The sequence below is a fragment of the Pseudomyrmex gracilis genome, unplaced genomic scaffold (assembly GCF_002006095.1).
Source record: "Pseudomyrmex gracilis isolate BER0280 unplaced genomic scaffold, ASM200609v1 scaffold_0, whole genome shotgun sequence".
In the NCBI taxonomy this organism is placed as follows: domain Eukaryota; kingdom Metazoa; phylum Arthropoda; class Insecta; order Hymenoptera; family Formicidae; genus Pseudomyrmex; species Pseudomyrmex gracilis.
Genome location: NW_018020584.1, coordinates 923,723 through 945,301, shown reverse-complemented (window position 1 = coordinate 945,301; position 21,579 = coordinate 923,723). Strand labels below are relative to the sequence as shown.

The window sequence follows — 21,579 nt, the reverse complement described above, 5'->3', positions numbered from 1 at the left end:
TGTGAGATTATCGCCGTTACATCCAAAATTCACGCAAATAGAATTGAATATTATACACATACAAAATATAAGAATTATAGATACACACACAAATATAAATTACAATGTATATAAGAATTAGACTTTTTACACTTTGATTTTCCTTACAATACTATACGTTACAAACGAAATAAATTGCAATTAAATTTTACGCGTTATATCTCGCACATTTCGTTTACTTACCAAAATTCTCCTTCAGCCATATTTCTCACGGCTAACCGTTCCCTTTCCATTGCGGGCACTTCGTCCCACTCAAGGCCACCTCTCGCCCAAGCACCCACATATTCCCCACCAGGTCCAAGAGGATTTCTTAATTTTACTAATTGCACGGCTTCACCTCCAAAAGTTTCTACCTACAGCAGCAAGTTTTATCGAGTTATTTTTTCTCACACTTTCGCTACTTGTTCTCGAATTCTTTTGTCGAATCATTTTTTGCACACGTAAAGACACGAAACACGAATATTACTGATATACCAACCCTTTCAATCGCGTACAGTCTGTAATTGATTCCCATTTGTATGCCATTAGCGAGTTTCTCTGTGCTGGCACGTATCTACAATAAAAACACGCACATGTGAACGAAACGTTCGAAAGAACTATGTTGTATTCGATTCTGTGAAAGGCTTTCTACCTGTTGCTGTTGATTATTGTTTACTGTACAAGTGATGAGAGACGTCATGTCCAAAAGCTTCGACAGCGCTCGTCCGCACGCTGTGGGATCCTGACGAATGGCGATGCTTTCGGTAATGCCGCCCGTGAGATCGGATAAGCCATCTAGTAATGTGCCGTACTTAAGTGCCTCGTAAGAACCGTGAAGTCTGAAAATAATTACACGAGAAAATTATTTTATCAACGCCGATAATCACCGCAAATCAATAGTTTTTAATGTGAACCAACAGAAAAGACTTAAAAAATAATATCTATAATTGCTCTATTTTTCTACAAACGGCATTTAATTAACTTGGAAGTTCGTAGTTAATTAAACGCCGTAAAACTTAATGTTAATACAACGTAAAGAGTTTTCGTTTTAATCGGCACTTAATCTTCCAACCTCGTCTTAGTGTTTGCTACTCACATTAGACCACCTAAGACGCGTAACGTAATAAATGATTTGACGCGTAAATAAACTTAAAGAAAAATAATTGTCGATTCCTAGTTAACGAACGACGTGCATTAATCATAATAAAATTGCCATCGCTCATCAGCTATGTGTTTATCACGACGGTGAGATCGATCGGTGTTTTCTCACACAACGCACGGAGAAAACGCAATGTGGACTTTCTTAATCGCTGGGCACTTGGTCGGATGAGGGAAAGCGGATGGGTAGGATTTTTTTTTCATCCACGACCTTTCTAAGCACTGACACTGTGCAATGTACCATACGCGCTATTACGAACAACGCGGATACCGTTGTAACTTTCATCGAATCAATTCAGAATGTCTAAAGACGGCAATATCGCGATTATCGACTTCCACTCTGAGAGATATCGTCGATCGAACATTCAATCCCGTATAAAGAAATAATTAATGTAAGGTAATCTTCGTATTTCTGTATTATGAGCATTTCTTGTAAATTTGTACAACAGTAAAATAACTGAATTTAATATTTAGTAGCACAACAACGTGATATATTAGATTCATCTCAGAAAAAGAAAGTTTTTATTACACTAACATTTTTCAATCGTTCTTTCAGCATTTATGGCAAATTTAAATTATAATTTATTAGCTACATGCCAAACAAGCAAGCGTACGCCTCATGAATAGTCGAGAAATCTCGTGAAATCATTCCGAAATACGTTTCGTACATATAAAATATGATTTATATGACTGAAGTATCCGGGAACAACAATTTATCAAGTTGAAATGTATTTATTTTTCAATGTAGTCGCCTTTTACCAAGCTATTTTTTCAGAGGTAGATACATTTGAAACCAAAGCGTGCGAGCACTCGGAAAGCGCATCATGCGAAATTCGAAAAGAAAACATAACTTTATTATCGTTATCTCTCAACGATAACGAAGTTCTAGTCCGATGGAAAATGTGATATTTTACACGAGTTCTTGACCTGTACAATGCGCGGGTAAAAAAAAAAAATGATCGCAGAAGAGTAGGAAGAAGGTCACAAAGATTCTCGACGGAGGGAGAGTCAAGGGAGTAGACGATGTTATCTTCCTCGCATGTGCCGTTCCTGCGGGAATTAGCATTCCTGAGATAACGGGTCTTGCTCCGTTCCAGGCGTCGTCGACGCCTTTTCTTTATTATCGCGCGCGCAGTTCGCGCGCGTTCAGGCCAATCTGGAAACCGTAACCATTCACACGCACGGTCGCGGGTATTACTTGGGTATTTTCTCAAGGAAAATGTGTACGTAACGCCCGGGGAAAAAGTTTCAAGCAAGTGGATCGGAGCAGCTTGTTGCTCTTCTCTTTTTGTTAGACTGCGTGCCAAGTTTATTATTCACGTGATTAATCATCATGTACTGTGGCGGGATTCAGAGGAAATTATTATGAAATTCTCTCTGTCTCTCTCAATCGCAATTGTGTGAAACAATTAATTGTTGCTCTTTCAGCAAAAATAATGGTATAATTGATAAATAATAAGTGACTTTGATATTTTGGCTCGTTTAATGTTTGCTCTTGATTTATGAAAGTGATACAATTAACATTAATTACCTCTATTTGCATTTATACATTTGAGATTACAACGAGATACATACGAGATGTCGAATTTATTTGAAAAAATTCTTCGAAATGAATAAATTGAGAATCACTGATCTTGAGCAATAGCACCTTTTCTATTTGATAGCAATCTCGAGTGTATCGTCGTAAGAAATGCTAATTGCCGCTTAACAAGCCTGAAATGTTCACCGTTGGTGAACGTCGGTAACGTGGGGAGCCGTCACGGAGATTTTCACGAAGAGGTCACTTCAGCGTTTGGCCAGAGGTGCTAGAAACGCGGTGTCTATGTAACATCTTTGTTGTCACTTTGTGACTCAACAGTTAGCAGCGTGCATTGCCCGTTGCACTTCCGTTTCACGTTTGCCTAACGGAGCGAGGCGGTCGCACGCGTACGCGCAACGTCATTGTCACGTTGCCTCGCTCCATTACCAATCATCTACGTCGTCATCGCCGATCGTCTTCCGCTATTATTACATACTTGTTACATCCCACTCGCAGTAGTGTCCTCGAGATCATTGCGTGACGTGATGATGATGTGTAATCGCAAATCGCTTTTCTCTTTCTTCAAACAAAATCGTGAAGTGCATTACTTGCGCAATTCTCCACACGTTATTTATATTACATATGAAAGGTGTTTTTTTTTTGTAAATAAAAAGTGGCAAAATTGTCTATATTAAAGAGAAAGCGACATATGCCGACCAGTCGCTCCTGAATATCGCTAATCGAGCAAGTTCTATTACACGTTTCGCGACACCGGTTGCGGTTCTTACACGCGCGATTACAAGTATGATTTTTTGATCTGATCTTTTATACGTCATGCGATTGGTCAACTAGATCTCGTTTCATGTTCTCTTGCGTAAGAGTCGGCGGGATATCTCCCTCGCGTAGAAAGCAGCGATCGAGGAGCTCGCTCGATCAATCGCTCAGCAAATTTAACGATGACTCGCTCGAACATGCGAGCAGCGAGATCTTAATGATTCCGAGTTGAACCGAATAAAAATCGATTTGCAAAGCTATTCGGCGAGCATCCACCTTCGGGATTATTGACATGCCTTCGCGACTGTTTCGCGGATGCTCGCGGAATACGAGCATGGATTTGTGGTGGTCACCAGTGCACTGACCTCCGATCCATCGCCGACGACCGGCTACACCGACTACTTACCGAGTGAAAGTATCAGAGCTTGGTTGTAGTATCGCGCGAGCGTGTACGTGCCGCGTGTACACGCGCGAGTCACACACGTCCGCGCGGCATACGAAATCGCAAACCGATCGAATATCTCGGGGCTGCCTGATTTCTTTTCGGGTCAAGTGTCTTTGACAGTGGGTTCGAAAAGCATCGACAAAGCACCTGTTGACAAACGTCGCGGAAACCTCGCTGCCTCTGTGCGTATTGCAAACAGAGAGATATGCAAATTTGTTCTTCTTTGATAAATAAGTGAAAGGAGTATACAGACAAGTGAAAAAAAAAAAAAAAAGAATAAAGAAAGTAAATTTTATGAATGAGAAAGCAAAACTCTCTTACATAAAGGCTGACATTTGTTTTTTAATAGAAGTTTTGCAATATTTTCCGACTCACGTAACGAAAATTTAACACTCTAGATGTGCTCAACAGTTACGTTACCATTTCGTAATAGAACGTTTTCGCGCAATGCGCGTTGACGTGTGCGCTTTCTTTATTTTCATTCGAAGAGCTAATTTCTACAATTTCTAATGTGATTTCCCATTCCATGAGTGTGTGCTTGTACGCGCACATTATTTTCCAATATGTGACAGCACTTTCTACACGGGGAATAAATTATGTGGGCTAACAAAAGTCAGGCACGCGTCTGCAAGCAAGATCCGAGGCGCAAAAGTAGACGGTGTTTTCTAATGGAAATCGAGACATGTTGCGCATACTCTTGCTCATACATCGGCACGCAAAGGAGCTTTCTAGCTCCCGCTACTGGTTTAATAAAGCCTAGCCGATCGTTCCGGATCGATCAGATTTTCCGGTTAGGTCACCGTGAACGACAAAAGGTCGGCGAACGCAAAACCCGTCTTTCTCTTCTGCTGCTCATTTTCCCGCGATTTTCCAGCCGATATTTTCAAACCCGCGCGCAGATGTATGCCCTGTGATATTTTACTGATTCACGTGCTCCACGTGACATTAATGCGCGATTAATTTGTCGTCGACATTTCATGGCGACGTACGTAATCCCGCGTAAAGATATGTTCGTCGATTCGAAAGTGTGTCAGCGCGGGTTTGTAAATTGCACAAGTCCCAATTTCTGACGCTGCAATATTAATCGAGCAATCCGTATTTGTTTTGCGTTAACAGCTCGCCGTAATCGCGCTTGATGCGACCGCTACGCGTTGACCTGTTTCGCGAATTCTCGCGCGCGGATAGTAAAAATAAATTCGATAGCTTGCAAATGTTTCGAAGCGAATAAATGTATATGTGTTTTAACCCGTTTTTAGCAATTAAATTCAACAATTCTTGGCAATTTACCGCGTGATTGTCGGGCATAAAGCAGAGATTACATTGTGACTGAATTATTAAGATAATCGCTTGCGCGATTCCTATCGCGATTACTCCACGCCGTATAATCATTGGAATTTACGCTTTAAACTTTCTTTTTGCCGTGAAAATTACCGAGCGCACGCGCAATGTGCGTATTTCCTGACATTCACGGAACCATAAATATTATCTCGCTAAGCTTATCACGTAAGTTTTCCCGCGAGTTATTTCCACGTGTAAGAATAGCAAACACGCGTGGGGAGATCAATATTATAACGTCGTTGCGCAATCATTATCGTAATCGTAATTATTACGCTTGTACGTCTCCTCTCCTCCTAAAAAAAAATTATATTAACGCAAGTAAAATTGTTATCGCAGACTCTACCAGCTGCGATGAATTGAGAAGCTTGCAACATCAATTAGCGGTTCTGTACATTCCATCAGTGACGGGCGGAAGTTGCGAATCTGCAGCGTGCAATCAATTATTAATGAGCCGCGACCTCGTTGGGTGGTTTGTATCCGCATGATACAACGAATGAAAATGAAGTAAACAAGTATAGTTATTTCGATTTTTGTCATTTAGGTATATTGAACTGAAAAGGGTTTGAATTAAAGTTGAACAAATGTTTTTGAAAAATTACAATTGAGTGTATTTGTCGTATAACATCCCGTAATTGGTTCGAATAACATTCAAACTTTTACACACTATTTGAGCAAAATAATAGTGTCACAGTGTATACTAAATGTTTATAAAAATTTCGCGTGCGTAAAAAGGTCAGTTGTAGTTGACTGCACGCACATTTCTCGGGAGAATAATTTTTCCCTCTTGAAACTTGTCATCGTCTCATTCTGCTTTCTCCAAAGAGTTAACTGCACGACAATCTCTCGTTACATACACGATGGTTTATTGTGATGTAAAAGTAGCACGTGTAACGATAAAATTGTACCAAAGTGCATTCACGGTTGTTGACTGAACACACATTATGTTTGTCAGTGCGGTGTTACGTCGAGATTTATGCGAATTGTTGGTATTTTAGGTAAATGCTACGTGCGTACTAGCGTGTTTTAAATAAAGCGGTGGTTTTTCTTTTTTTAAGCACCTTCGTGCGTGATCTTTCTCGAGCGTAACGAGCACACATATTCAAAGGAAAGTTCATTATTGTTGTTTAAGCAGATATTGTTACAAAGTGTGCAATTTCCTCTTAATCAGCTCATTAAGAGCATTAGTACTCTCTTCGTAATAATAATTTTTATTAGTCATTTATATCATTGACGATAAGCGATATTGCTCATATACTACACACATACATGAGCGCGCGCGGACGCGACACTGTGTTTACATGATAATACGAGAGTATCACTTTTGCAAGTTACAACATGATAATTTTGAGATAATAATATCTTATGATAAAAGAAACATATCTTTTCTTTCGTCAGAATAAACATTACCTACATTATACTTGTTTGAAAATAATATGTAACTGAAGCTAAGTAAGATGAGAGGGCGTGGATACAAGAAAATTTTAACGCAACCCTTCAACGTAACATTCAATGTAATCGCTAGGTAATCATCTTTCGATCGTCGTTTGCTGTTTCGATTCCCTTTTGTTTGGCGCGGGGCGAGGTCGTTCTTCTTTTCGACGCCAACACTTTGCAGTTTCGAGAGCAACGCCCAAGCGAGGACTTGCACTCACGAGGAGGCAAGAAAACCAAAGAAGAGAAGAGAGAGACGAGATACGCAAGACGATGGGCATAACGAGGGAAAAGAGACGGCAGGGAAGTGAAAGGTACGGTCATCAGAGGAAGATTAAGAAGAGGAGCAAGGACCTCCGGCAGAACCGGTCACGTCGTGTTCGTCCGTTCGCGTAAACTCATCTTCCATCTCGGAAAATCGCGCGCTATCGAATCGTCGCGCGAGATGAGTCGCGGCAAATGAACACTAACGCGGTTCAAATCCGAAAAACATCTTTGAATGTTAATCCATTCATTTATCTTTTTTTTAAGCAATATTAACTTTCTCATCGGCCTTTTATTGTGGTTAAAAGTTTAATGGTAATTAAACAAAGTCGAACTTCCATTTCTTTTTGCAAAGTTGAAGACAAGATTTGGAACAGCATTTTGTAGCGCAGACGACGCCAGTCTGTCGGCTCGTTTTGCGCTTGCAATCTCTTGTACTACACCCGCGGCAATGGTAATCGGGGTTCATCGATCGAACGCACTGAGGTCGATCTTCGTGCGCGAGTTCACCTTGAACGGCCACCTGGTGGACGCCCACGCCGCCCACGGCACTTCGCCGCTCGTCTCAACTTGGCTCGAAAACCATCTTCATTGTAAGAGCACGGCGTTTCTCGGGTCTTACATGATTTAACTTGAAGTAAACTCGAAGGCAACAAATCAAGAAAATTTGAATTAAAATAATTTATTTATTAACACTCGCTACATATTTTTTCAATATAATAAAATAAAATCTAAGTCACTTTTAAACATGCTAGTGCACTGTCAAATTTATTGTGTCAATCACTTCTGTCCCGGAATTGTCATAAATATCATGCCAAGTGAAGATGACTTAAAGTCAAAACATTTTGTCAAACGTGAATTTAGTAATTATAGCACAATATTCTGCCATTAGTTTGCTCTTGTCGTATAATTAAACATTTAAATTGGCTTAATTATTTGCTTTATCAGAGCCTAATAACAGTGTTGTTTTTTCGCAAATGTCATTTTTCTAATTTAAATGAAGACGTTCTTGTTAAAAATTAGGCAGACTTACTTGGCGTAAGCTTTCTCCAACAGCGCCGGCCAAAACTGATCGCTATGGCGACTCTGTACGAAGGCCAGTCTTCCATGAACCGCTGGTAATCTGTCGTCAACGAGTACTTCCACCCACGCGCCACACCACCACAATCGAAACCTGAACACCCCGGCGTATTCAGCGGTTGGCGAGCCCGAGGGTTCGCCACCACTGCCAAAACCTTGATCAGCCGGTACCACTCTGTAGAATAGACCTTTACTGAGGTGCAGGACGCCCAGACACGACACCAGCCACTTATCACCTGTTAACAAAATAGTAATTGCCAAATGCTTGTAAAATTTAAATATTTCTTAAGCATTATAATGTTTTATATATAACAAAACGTAAATGCACGTAATTATCTGTGTACTAAATGTTACATATATAAAAGACTTAAAATATAAAGACTGTTTAATTACTTTTTGAAACAACAATCTGCGGAAGTCGAAAGCAATGTTTTTTCGACTCGCACGCGTCGTTGCGGCAGTGATTTCTTTTTCAAATAAAAATGTAGACGTTTGCGCGAGGGTAAGTCGCCGAATTTCACGTTGTCGCGATGTAGGTCGGCACAAATTATTACATGTCGTCATCGCGCTCGGCTGTGCGTGCTGCTGCGTACACGTTAACGGGACACGTCGCGCGCACCACAGCGAACGCAGTTATATCTTCAGGAATGCGCCCGCATGGCTTACTCGAGGGCGCTCGACTTCCGGCGGCGCGGTGCAACACTCGTGAATTATATCCAAGCTACGGAAGGGATTACGTCCCAGAACGTTCCACGGTGCATTAGCTCGCGTCCGAGAGAGATACGTAAAGTCGTATTCCATTTTAATTTCCTGAGTTGCTCGCAGTTACGAATATCCGAAAACCAAAACCCAAAAGCTACGGAAAAGCGAGATTATTACTACAACGCAATATAATAACAAGAAACGCTCTTGCGGCGCGTAATCTCGTCGTGTGATGAAATTTATAAAATGCAATGGGAGCAGAACATCTTTTTTAACAAATAACAAAATATGTAATACAAAAATCAATAACTATATTTATGTAGTATATTTGCAACCAAATGTGTAGACAAAAACTATCTTTAGTCTATTTATATTTCTGACAAGAAACTTCAGTATATATATTTCATTCTGCACACAGAAATCTTGCAGTTAACTAAAGCTAAATCACTATGTGCTCGTCATTTGTGTCGATCTTATCTCGATGTTTATAACGCGAAAAAATAATTCCAAACATTCGATTCGCCACGTAACATTTAACAAGTGTTACTATTTTCATAATTAGCAGCTAGTTAAATTCTGTAGTAAATTGCGCGTACCCGGCACGGAAACGTGCAACTTTCTAATTTAATTAATACATATAAACTCTCTCGCGTACATATTTATCTAACGTTTGCAAGACATATTCGCGAGCTTAATACGATTAATGTATATTTCTCGAATACCTCGTGCAATTATCTAGATAATATAATTCACAATTTGTTTATAAACAATTGCAAGTTGATGTTAATGAAAACTATGACTAACAAGCGATTACGTGAACGTGTAGTATTTGATTACCGATTCGCGATGAACTCCCGTAACCTTTCGTCGCATAAAACAAGTTAAGTAGAAGCCAAGGTTTTTCAAACACGCACGAAGAGTACAACGTATCATTACGTCCATCGAGGAAATTCTGTACTGCCGCGGTAAGTAGGGAAGGCAAAAGCGGAACGACCTGTTCTATCGTTTCGTATGCCTTTCGTGCGCCTTTCTTGCGCACGGTGACGCTTTTAAAATACATCTGCACACCTCGTTCCTCGTTCGCATCTTCCGGTTGTAACGTGTAAAATTATTTGCCGCTAATGACTTTAAAAAACTCACCCATCTTCCCAGGAATGACATCGAACTGAGCTGGTGCGTCGCTGACGAAGATAGGACGATTGCATAATTCCTGAAATAAAAGTCATTGTGTTTGTTTTACCTGAGGCTGACAGAAACAATCAATGTAACAACAAAAATAAAAGTATTCATTTAAAAACAAAGTTTTTGCACTAAAACTATCAAGCCCGTTAAAAAAAAAAAAACAATTTCAGATTTCTTAAGTAAACAAAAGTACATTTATTGTTTTTGTTTTTCAAATATTTTGTCAAATTGACGGATGTGATAAAACTAGATATTACATTCAACATCGTTAGTTCTAATGTTAAGGTGACGTTTAAGATAAAATATAATTTCGAGCCATGACCTCGCGGTTTCGTTAATTAGAATGCAATCTTTTCATTCGATATTTCTCATATATGCGTAGTTATGTCTCGTAATCACTTAGTGCTTTGTATGTCGAATAGGGAAATATTAAATATTAACGACACGAGAAGAGTTCATCGTATCGCAATAATCGAGGCCGTATTAAATAACTGTTCTCCAACCGTTGCATCCCGCATTGGCGCAATACCCTTTTAGCATATTTCCGGTGTAGCGTGATTGTGACGGGAATTGCGAGCGGATTGATCTTCGACGACGCCGTTAAAGGCGCGACAAACGTCACGCACGCAATTGTTGACCTTGTAGTAGAAATGCGTGACTTCTATATTGCGAGAGATCAATACACGGATGCGATGTTTCGTTCGGTAAGAACAGCAAAGATCTTTAGTTACGCGTCGCCGATTTCACCTGACGTTTGCTCGTTTCTCGTCTCATCGTGCAGGTTGCACAACCAACGTCGATTAGGATCGTTGAGCTCTGATTCTGCGATTCCAGAATCGCAACTACTCTCATTAAGCTCTAAGAGATCTCATCCTATTGCGGAAATGTAAGATTCTAGAAATTTTAGTTTTGATATTACGAATATTTATATAAACAGCTCTCTTTAATATCAAACCAATCAGAAAATAAGAACGTTAAGAGCTAAACGCTGAATGAATATGCAAGGAAATATATATGCTAAATATATGTATATTTTTTAAACGTGAATTAATTTAATACGAGAAAATTCAAAATCAAAATAATTATAAGAACAGTAACATCTTTGACGGGATGGGAGATTCCGTTAAGTCTTGTTTTGACCAGGAGACACGATCATAAGCACGCAGGCGACAGAAGAGCTGCGTGTCAAGGTTGCGAACTGTTTTCGTTACGGTTCCTAAGCTCCACCTTGCACATCTCCGTTCTTTAGGAACTGGAGCGAGCCGACGAAGCTAGATTAGTTCCATAATGTTCCCGAAAGAAACACATTGTTGTTTATCAGTCACCAAAAGAATAAGTAATAATGTTTTATTTCGGTTGCGAGAAAAATAAATATGTGTCACACATATGCACGTTACATACTTCAATACAAGAACCAAAACGATATCTTTGAGAAATAAAAAATTTATACCAATATTAATTTCGTGATTTGAGGGTATATTATAGCAAAGTCTTTTAAGTCTTGTCACAACATAAAGCTATTGAAAGATAAGTTTGTTTGTCAAAGATAAAAGAACAATCTTACTTCTACCTTACCTTCGGTCTTTTCCATTGAAATTGAAAAGGTGGCGTCTGATGATAAAAGACTGACGCCTGTGTCGCTGGGAATTCCGGATCTTCCCAAAGCTCGCCTCGTTTCAAGCACGAACGCTTGATTCGTTCGTACTCGCTCATTACGTCCTAAAACAATAGAAAATTCTGTGATAAAACTAAAATTAAATTAAAATTCAAATAACATAAAACGTAGATTTTTTTATTAAAAAGTTGAAATAGTACTAATTGTCGTAATTATAAATGTTAAGTGACTATTTATCATAATATTAATAGTTTTATATAATGTAAATGACTTAAATTTTAACTTGTAACCATTTATCGTAATATTAATAATGTGACTATTTATTGAGATTAATAATTTTTATGTAGACATAATGTGTGTGTGAGCAAGACTTAAAGTTTAATTTATGTGACGTCAAAATAAAAATTTTAACGTAACCTGCAATTAATCTTATTAAATAATCTTAATTGAAACAAAACGCGTGCGATAGGTGCTTCTTAATTACAACTGCTTTAGTTTGAGAATGCAATGAAAATAGCTTCAGTTATTTAAGTGCATACGAAAACAAAGAGACTTGATGGTATTCTCTTAACAAAGAACTTCCTAGATAAGACGAATTAAAAGATTACGTTACCTAATTAATATTAATGGCTCATTGCTAATAAGAGGGTGAGAATTTAACAGTACCTCTACCCACATATCACCTACTCATTCTTCTCTCCATCTCCTCTCGTAATTAAGGCACAGTCTTAAGAGCATAAGAGACGTTCAAAAACTTCCCTGAAATATACCGCAGAGTGGTTCTTGCGACTATTAATAATGCGCATTTAGCAAATGTCGACGTTTAAATTGCACGAGTGTGCGCAAAGCAACTTCCCGAGCATTCTCACGTAAAATAATGTTCATAAACAATACGGCTGAAAAGTTTGCTGGAAAACACGGAAATAAATCCAGACGGTCTCTCAGCAAAATTTGCCATTGCACGAAATTTGCTTTTAGAATTTGGAGAACAAATATTAGAGAAACACACATTTGCGTGCGTGTAAGCCTAATTTTAATTCTTCTAATTTAAAAGCTAAACCCGTTAGATATGCTTCTGCCGCAATATGAGTGGTTGCTGATTTCAAAATTTTGAATAACATTCAGAGTTCTTCTGCGTAGTCTTTCTCACGCGCCATGAACGTACCTCGTTGACCTCCATAGATCTCTCGATAGCGAGGGCTCGCAAAATTCTGCCTTTCCAACGCATCATTGCTCTCCAAAAAAACTCTCATAATAACACCTTGTCAGTCGCGCAAACAGGTATAACAAATCACTTTCGCGAGCAAACTATTCGCGCATTCGCTAATCAACGGTGAGCTTGTGGCCTCGATGCTGCGCGTCGATAGAGCGTTTCGAGCTCATCAAACACATTGTGTTAATTGCGATTCAACACTCTCTCTCCTAGCCCGAGTTTTCGCCGCCAATCTTTTATAACTCCTTTTATTCTATTTATGTATTTGTCAAGAAAGAAAAGTCAATGACATTTCTTTCTTTATCATAGTCAAGTTTTTACGCGCGTCTGTGAATATAAATTACAACAATTGGACTCGCCTACCGCCCGTTTACGTCTAATTTTGAGCGCGGTTTTTCTGTGGTTCGGCAATTCGTATCGAGATGGTTTGCACCGAGCTTGGCAAATGTCGATGGTGCTCGCTCGCCTAATGAACTTTAATAACATGGCGCTACCACCGACGCAAAATTAAGAAACAATCTTCCGCGATTACGGCGCGCTCCGAATATTCCGCGCGAAACGCTCGCCTACAAAACACGCGCGCACGCTATATATCTCACTAGTTCATTAATATTAATGCTCTGGTGATTATTAACACGTTCGATATTTATTCTACTAGTAGATGCCCGTGCTCTTGCGCAGGTAAATCAACATGAGAACGAGGAAGTAAAAAGAAAACACGGATGTAAAATATTCTTGTTCCCTTACTTTTACGTCGTAAAAAATTGTATTTCAAGATATTAATATGCAAATAATATTATATAATATGCGAGTGATATGCTAAATCAGCTTTCTCACCAGTTTTTTTGTCTACGCGTTCAATAATTTCTTAAACTTTAATTCATCTAGACATATAAGCGTATTAATCTTAAATTTAAATTGAACATTATCACAAACTTTAATATTTATTGTTAATGAATAAACATTATAAAGTAGTTTTTTATTCTAGATATTAACCACTTTCGAGTGAACACAATGACTCGCTCAATAAGAAATATACCGTTCGCGGGAAAATGTCGCTATCGCGGTGATGGGTCATTGAACGTATTTCTGCGACGCAGATGTCCTCCACGCCTCAGTGAGCCGTCATTTTGCAACTGGCTGTTGATAACATATTTTCACCGCGTAGGCGATAAATGCGAAAGAAGGTGCGCGTGGTCGTGAAAGCGTCACGATTGCGAAATACTCAATTACATTGGCCGGGGCGCCGCGGCGTTCCGGTTTCGCGCATTGTTCCGAGGCCGGCTAATTTCGTCAAACGGCGTGGTGCACCAATTAAGATTCGCAATGAAACGACACCGGATAATTAGCGCAATGCAGAAGTCGTCTTTGTCGAGTTTGTGCGCCTACGGGCGTGCGCCGTCGCCGCTTCTGTGTTTTCTTTCTCATTGTCTCTTCTCACTGTCGCAAACAGTCCTATTTTGTAGCGCGGAGCCACCTTGAAATTCCAGGTTGAGGCGTGTCTTTTTGCGTTGTCGTCGTCGCGCTTGACAAAGAGCTACGCGTCTAGCGCCGTTTTGTAATAGATCGATTATGAGACAGTTTGTTCTTGTTACACCTGCACCTCGACGAATACATTTTTTTATCGTTTTCACGATTTAATAGAAAAACTAACGTGTTTTTCTAGAAATAAAATAGTAAGAAGAATTATTTCTACAATCTTCGTGCATATTTCACGTTTGAAGCGGTCTATTTTGTGCGCCGCTGCTTTGTAAATCTCGAAGATGGGCCTCAAGCCGACGAGCTTGGAGCCATTTCATCTGTCCAAGAGCAGCACGAGAGGTACGGTTATAATGACTGAAATTGCGGAAGGCCGAGAAGTAGTATCGTGGACCAAGACGGGTGAGGCAAGCAGTAAAAGCTTTCCCGGCAACCACCGCGTAGTGGTCCGCGCGCGCCTCAAGGCCGCGGGAGAACCAAGCATGAAACTAGTTCGACCGGTACGGGAATATGGTAGCTATTATATACCTAACGTGTATAGTAGATCGCTGAAGTGTTCGCTTTAGCGGAAGGCGGTTGCTTGAGAATTCACCGTGTAGAATGTATGAATGTCTTTCCTTAAAATCTTTGAGAAATAAAACCAGACGTCGACGGTGATCTTTCATCATCTATCTTCTTTCGTTTTTTCACAATTTTTTTACTTAGTGTTTTCAGCTTTTTAACATATCCCAAACTTATTTGAAAATGTTTCTTAATCAATTAGTGAGGATAGTCAAATAATTTTTGTTATTATTTATCCTCGACGGTTTGCCTTGTCGACAAAGAAGATACTAGATCGAAGGTAGTCGTAATTTATCATTTTTATATGAATTTGTTTATAAGAGATAAATTTGCTTTCTTCTATTTTTATTCATTATTATAAATATTAATATCCACAATTTAAAATATCTTTTTCTAAACGTCAACTGACGTGGACTGATACACATAACTTGCAAATAAGAACAATGTGACGTAAACACGCATCAGATATTCCCGTGCGAGCAATTGTTGATGACTAATCGTGTACTTTCTACTGGTCAGGGAATTTTTACGCTTAGCTTGCACATATGGCCTTGAGACTCAAGCGCATCCAAGCGCAGTGCTCGCAGGGCGAAAAACCTATGTTGTTACATCGTGACTCGGCGTATGATCGTGCGGAAATGCGAGAGCTTTTGCGTTCTTCCTGTCGCGATTCTTGACACGTCACTCCGCATAAGAAACATCAGTGATGTACAAGTCACTTGGGCGAAAAGAATTTTACGTTGGTCACGTGTAGCAACGCGTGTTATTACATTCATTTTATTTCACAAAACGAACAAGGCCGCCATTTGATCAGCGCACGTCGCCATCGAACGATCAGGCCAGTCGAGCGTGCAAAAGCGAAGTTATTACGGAACACAATTTATAAGATATTCAAGTTCAAAGAACCAGATTATCCGGCAACGCAAGAACTTTCTAAAAAATAATTACATACAATAAATGAGACTATAAAGAGAGAGAGTGTCTCCTCAAATATTTGTTCTGAGGGAAACTAGAAATTTCGAAAATAATATGTTTGGGAGAGAAACATTTAGAGATCGATCCAAGTGCGTGTGCGTGCGAGTGTGTGAAATTCATTTTACGAAAAATCTCGCATTATGTCTTTGAGTATAAAAGTGATTTTATCTTTAGACAGAAGATTTTATTAGTTCTGCGCGTTTTTCTCGATTTCACAAATGCTGTACTGACTGAATCGAGATGCGCGTTCTCGCGTGTAACGGTGCTTGACAGTGAGCGCTCTTTATAACCTCGTGAACTGTGACCCTAATTTTCTCCACTTTATTATAACTCGCTCCATTTTTCTTCTTCACAATTATGCTAGCTTACTAATAGATTCCGTTAGTAGCTCGTCACAAAGCAACTTTTACTGTTAAGTAGTGTGGGTGTTGTTAATTATGTAACAATTACTTATATAACAGTGTGTTCAGATACTTTTAAAACCTGTTTTTTTTAACATTTAAAAAATAAGAACACTCAAATAAATACATCTTTGAGAATTAAATCATTCATAAATTTTACTTCTCTGAGTACGATTAAAATTTTTTTACGTTATTCTGTTTTACGTTGTTTTTTATTTTCAGACACTTAACTGTAACAAAAATAAAATTCAACGTAAAATAAAAATCGAATATTACGATTACTTGGACATCTCCTTCTCCCGAATAAATAACTTTCGCTGAACTTTTATTGGGTAGTATTTCAAGGTGTGTTTACGACCGCGAATAAACCTGAGTCTGAGCAATCGTGCTCGCTGGTTCCGCGCCACCAACACAAAACAAAACAGCAGAAAAGGGAAAATGACCGTAATTTCGATTACGCATAATTTGGTTGGATCCCGCTGGTTGCTCTCTGTCTCTCGACAAAAGCACTTTCTCTCCTTGGGACAGCCGCTGTTTGCTCCTGCAAGAATTGTTTGCCGCGTGCACCTTGCGTGTGCGTACGCAACTCAATTTGAAAAGCCGCAGCTGCAGATGCATTTTTTGTAACATTCCGACACTTACGTGGAAGTCATGCAATCGTGCATCGTTTTAGCGTCGCTTCGCACAATCGCGTCCCAATCGGTTTTCCTTGAAATCAAACGGTCCCCGCGAGTGATCTTGCGTAATCGATTCTCGCGCACGATTTCCTTGTCGGAAGTGCGAGGCACGACACTTCCGCGGCGCGGCGCCCGGTTTCAGTATTTTCACTCGGCGCGAAACTAGAAACTTAGAAAGTCCGCCGCTTGGTATGTATTCAAATGTCTGACGTTGCAGAAAATTGGGCGAGCGCGCGAGAGCACGTTATTAATCTTTTCGAAACGAGGCGACTTTGCGAAACGGAAGTCGAGATATGTAGTCATCTATGTATAGCAAAGTTGAGTAATTGATCAATAAATCTGATCAAAAATAGTTTTTTAAGTCGATATGTCGGCACACAGATTAATTGAGAAATAATTTTAGACTAAAGATTAGAGATATTTTAAAAGTTTTCTTTCTTCAAAACTAAAAAACAAAAATTTTTATATTCAATATTTACTGTGACGAAAAAAAGGTTACCTCTGTAACATTAACTTAAAAAATCGAAATTGATTTGTTGAATCGAATGAGTATTTCAACTGAGTTGTAATAACCGTAAAGTATGTATTTGTAATTAAACTTAATAAATTCTACAGTTGCTTGTCACTGTGTGTAGTGTGTAGCTTCTTGTTGCTTTTCACTATATCATTGAGGGGAGCGCTGCTTCGATTTACGAACCTGCATCAACGTTTACATAATACTTCACCTATACGATGCATCCATGCGGTTCTGGTGGTAGAGTTACACATTGACGTCGAAAGTGAATTCGCTTGTAAACACACTTCAAGCAACACAACGCTCGATAGCAAAACTATACAGGATGGTTCAAATCGCGATATTTCTGTGCTGTGTAGTTTCGGAATTAGTTGAAAAAAAATAGTTTGACATAAAAAATAGTTTTACATTAAAATATGTATTTACATACGGTCGAATAATAAATTATTACAAATAAATCATAACAATATTTTTCTACTTATTACATATTTTTCGTCGTATTTTTCATTAGTGTTAATCTCAAATTCTCGTGGCTGAAACGACTCGTAATTTCTCGCGTGAGATCTTTTATTTGCGATCCTTTCGAACGATTATCGCGCAATGCAAAGTCACTTGTGCTCCTACTTCCTTAGCAAATACCGGAAATTTGTGTAACCGTTTTAACCGTTTAAGCGTTATCACCTAGTCGATCAAGAACCGCGACTCTTGAGTTTCCGCACGCGTCTACTGTCTATATAGCACGTTCTTGTACGTGCACTTCTATGTTGAGTACTTCTGCTCTAGTGTATTAGCCAAGAGGCTTCTATCGACGAGGCTTTATCTCGATGGCAAGCTACATGCGTGCCATCATAGCCTTCGGCGAGTTCAAGATTTTCCCACTTTCAGGAAGCAATAAATCGAATGGCGTTCAAGAGAAGGTAACGATTAAAATATTTTCTTTGCAATAAATAAAATGTCATTATGTCATTGAGGTTAAAAATATCACTGAATGCGACACGTATTGGTCTCAACAGAGTTGCATCAACCTCGCAGTTTCACTTAAGCGATCTGACACTTCCGCCAAACCGGCTTCAGAGCTAGTTGCACATTGGTTCTTTCTTTTCAGAGTACAGCCTCCTTCGGAAATGCTCGAGTGAACCGAACGATAAGGCAGTTATTTACGAGAAGAAAATTACATTGGTAATGCAAACGCCATCTTGGAAACTCGCAAGAAGTCATAAATTGTCGTGTTCTTCGAAGCGCGTGCTGATTAACTTCATCCCGCTAGCGTTCGACGACTTTGTACACGTTGGCGTATCGAGTTGTATCCTTTTGCTGACACTAATTTTCTTCCGAGCGGATACTGATTTACGGAGACTCGCCCAACAAGTCGAGTTTCCCCGGCAAAAGAATCGTTTAGTCGTTTTTCTGACGATCGTAGCGGGGTTGCCGCTCTCTTCACGATCGTGCTCAGCCTCCTCGTCGCGGATCTCGATGTGGAGTTTCGCCTGAGCCTACAATTGACTTATTCGACCCTGAACAATCTTCATGTTCCGAGAAACACTTTCCTCACGTTCCAAGATCGATGACTAATAGGTTAACGGAATCGCCGATGCAAATTGATTCATCACGTTTTAGTTGCCGAGAAATCGTTAACGTTAATAAACTCTTTGATCTTTAATATTGCAAGTTTTATGTTAATTTTTTTTGTCTTTTGCATGTAAAAAACAAATCATATTTTGAAATCACATTATTATATTTAGTACACAAGCAAGCACATGCTGATATCTAAGAAATTCTGTTTATTTTAAACAAATATTTTTATCAAAAATAACTTCAATTACGTTGTTCGAAGATAAGTATCAATACCGCGCAAATTTCCGACGTATAATATATTACAAAGGTTTAAAAAACTTAACGAGCAAAGGTTTTTAATTTTAAAAAATACATAATAGATGTTTCTTTTGAAACTTGTGATTTCTATTTTCGGCTTTTTTTACTGGATCTGTAGAACGAGTCAGAATCCTTCGGTGTCCTTGAGTTCGTCTCGAGTTCATCGTTTCTCTCTCCGCCTCATTCCTCGCCACAAGTTGCAATTTCTTCTTCCTCTTGCATCAAGCGATACTCACACCGAAGTACTTTCGACGATTTCATCTGAAAATTCGGTATCATCCGACTTGGAATCTAGAACTTCGGCGTTTCTGCAACTTCACAAATTTAATGGCGTACAAATCTCACGAACTCTTCGACATCCAAATATATATCGAGTGTCGTTGTATATACAGGGTGTCTGAAACATTTTGATACAGCCGAAGTGTGAAAATAGACTGGATTAATCTGAACATAAAAGTTATTTATCATTTTGCAAAATTTGCAATATTTATTAAGTTTTTAATTAATTAACGTGAGCCAATGAGCACGTAGAAACTGATGATCCGAATTCTGTAGATGTACATGATTTCAGTTGTAAAAAAAATTGTAAAGAAAATTTACTTCATGCAATCTTCTAAGCAACAAGAAGCGGAGCAAACAAACGAGCAACACAGCTTCTTGCGATCAGCTGATTTTCACGGTTCTCACAACTGAAAATATTATGTATAAATATTTTATATTATATATACAACGACTTTTTACAATATAAAGAAAAACAAATACCGCAAACACTGTTACAGCACAACCGACCGGAGAAACCGCAACACCTACGCGATAGTGTAAAATTCAAAACAACATGTCTTGAAGTGGAAAAACCGCATGTGTTTCACGCAGCAATACACAATGTAATATACGTGGCGGATTAATAAATCTTTCAAAGGTTAGAGCATTTCCTCTCAGTTCGCATTTTTGCGACCGATGCCGCTCGCGGCAAAGGAGGGTCATCGTCTGCGGCCGGTAAATTCTGCGCGGCAATGAGGACGCTCTTTACGATGACGTCTCAAATGCGACTTTCTACGATCCTTTCCTTGGTAATTCTACTGACGCCACAATATGTACAGGTATTGTGACAAGCGCGTGTCAGTGTACACACATTGGTACTGGACACCGGTCTCTCCTATCAATGTTCCTACACGTGCAACATTTGCGCCGTTCGTAATTTGTGTGTTTTGAGGTCGTGGAGAGAAGACCCGGTTTTGCGGGAGGCAGAGAATCCCGCAGCGGGAAGGCAGAATCGGCGCCGGATCGAGGTTCTTCGACGTTCGAAGATACGTCGAAGAAACAGGTGAGCTTGTCTTTTCTATTTACGTTCTATCCCTCGTTCGACTGTCGGATCGTCTTCTGGCGCGAATTCGACCGTCGCGAAAGTGCACCGAGTGCAACCTCGTGACGTAAATGCGCTAATTGCTGCAGTACCGGGAAATTTATTCGTCTTTGTGTTGCAATTGCACGCGAAATGAATATGCGTTGAATCAAATGCAATTATGAACAACATGAAATGTAGTTCAATCAAAGTTATTTTATTTGTCTTGTAATTTCTATGTCAGATTCAATAAAGGAACTTAGAAGTTGCAACAACAATATGTCAAATGTCACGAAAAGATAATAAATATCGTAATCGGCTTATTTTGTTGTTTTGTTGAATAACATTAGTTGGATAAGAGAAATATTACCCACGAATTAAGTATGTTTGCCTAAAAGTTGGGGATGACTGACCCGAACCAATGGACTTTAAACCGGAGTTTGAAAAGGCAGGTAGAAATTTGTAGTTATGAGTGACGCATTCGAAAGTAAAAATGCTTCAGGGCCGCTTGAATTCTTTCACAATCACGGTGGCTTACGTTCGCAACATTACAGTAATCTAAGGTAATCTTAAGGTACTAAAAAACAATTGCGGAGTTTATCTACAATAACAGGGAGATACAAGTGCTTGGAAGTATTATTTATCCGCAGTTTGCTTTTTCTGATGCGATAATAGTCGCTTATTATTATTAAACAGTATACAGAATATATTCTTTACGGAGTTAACATGTAAATAAATTAATGCTTGAAAATGTTAATAAGTTAGAGAATAAATATAAGAAATCGTAGATAATACGGAAAAAGTACTTCAGACAACATTTAAGATAAATTAAAAATATTAGACGGATATTTTGTATTTTCTTAAATTCTTAAGAGTAATAAAACTTTTATTGATGAGTTGAGAACTAATGAGAATCGTGTATTTTTTAAATATATATGTATATATAGAACAAAAAATTGCAATCGATAGAGCAAACGTACGAATATAAAGTGTTAAAAAATGTTGGCTGCCGCGAAGCG

The 21,579-nt window shown here is 39.0% G+C and overlaps 1 protein-coding gene across 1 annotated transcript in view; it reads right to left on the bottom strand.

The window, feature by feature from the left end:
• LOC109863563 (calpain-C) overlaps positions 1-21,579 on the bottom strand; it is a 31,511-nt gene that overhangs the window by 8,168 nt on the left and 1,764 nt on the right. The window contains exons 2-7 of the mRNA XM_020443838.1: positions 11,487-11,630; positions 9,870-9,939; positions 7,981-8,263; positions 671-857; positions 518-592; positions 223-392 (exon numbers count right to left, since the gene is read on the bottom strand). Of these exons, the coding sequence (XP_020299427.1) occupies positions 223-392; positions 518-592; positions 671-857; positions 7,981-8,263; positions 9,870-9,939; positions 11,487-11,630 (929 nt within the window). The remainder of the gene's footprint in view (positions 1-222; positions 393-517; positions 593-670; positions 858-7,980; positions 8,264-9,869; positions 9,940-11,486; positions 11,631-21,579) is intronic.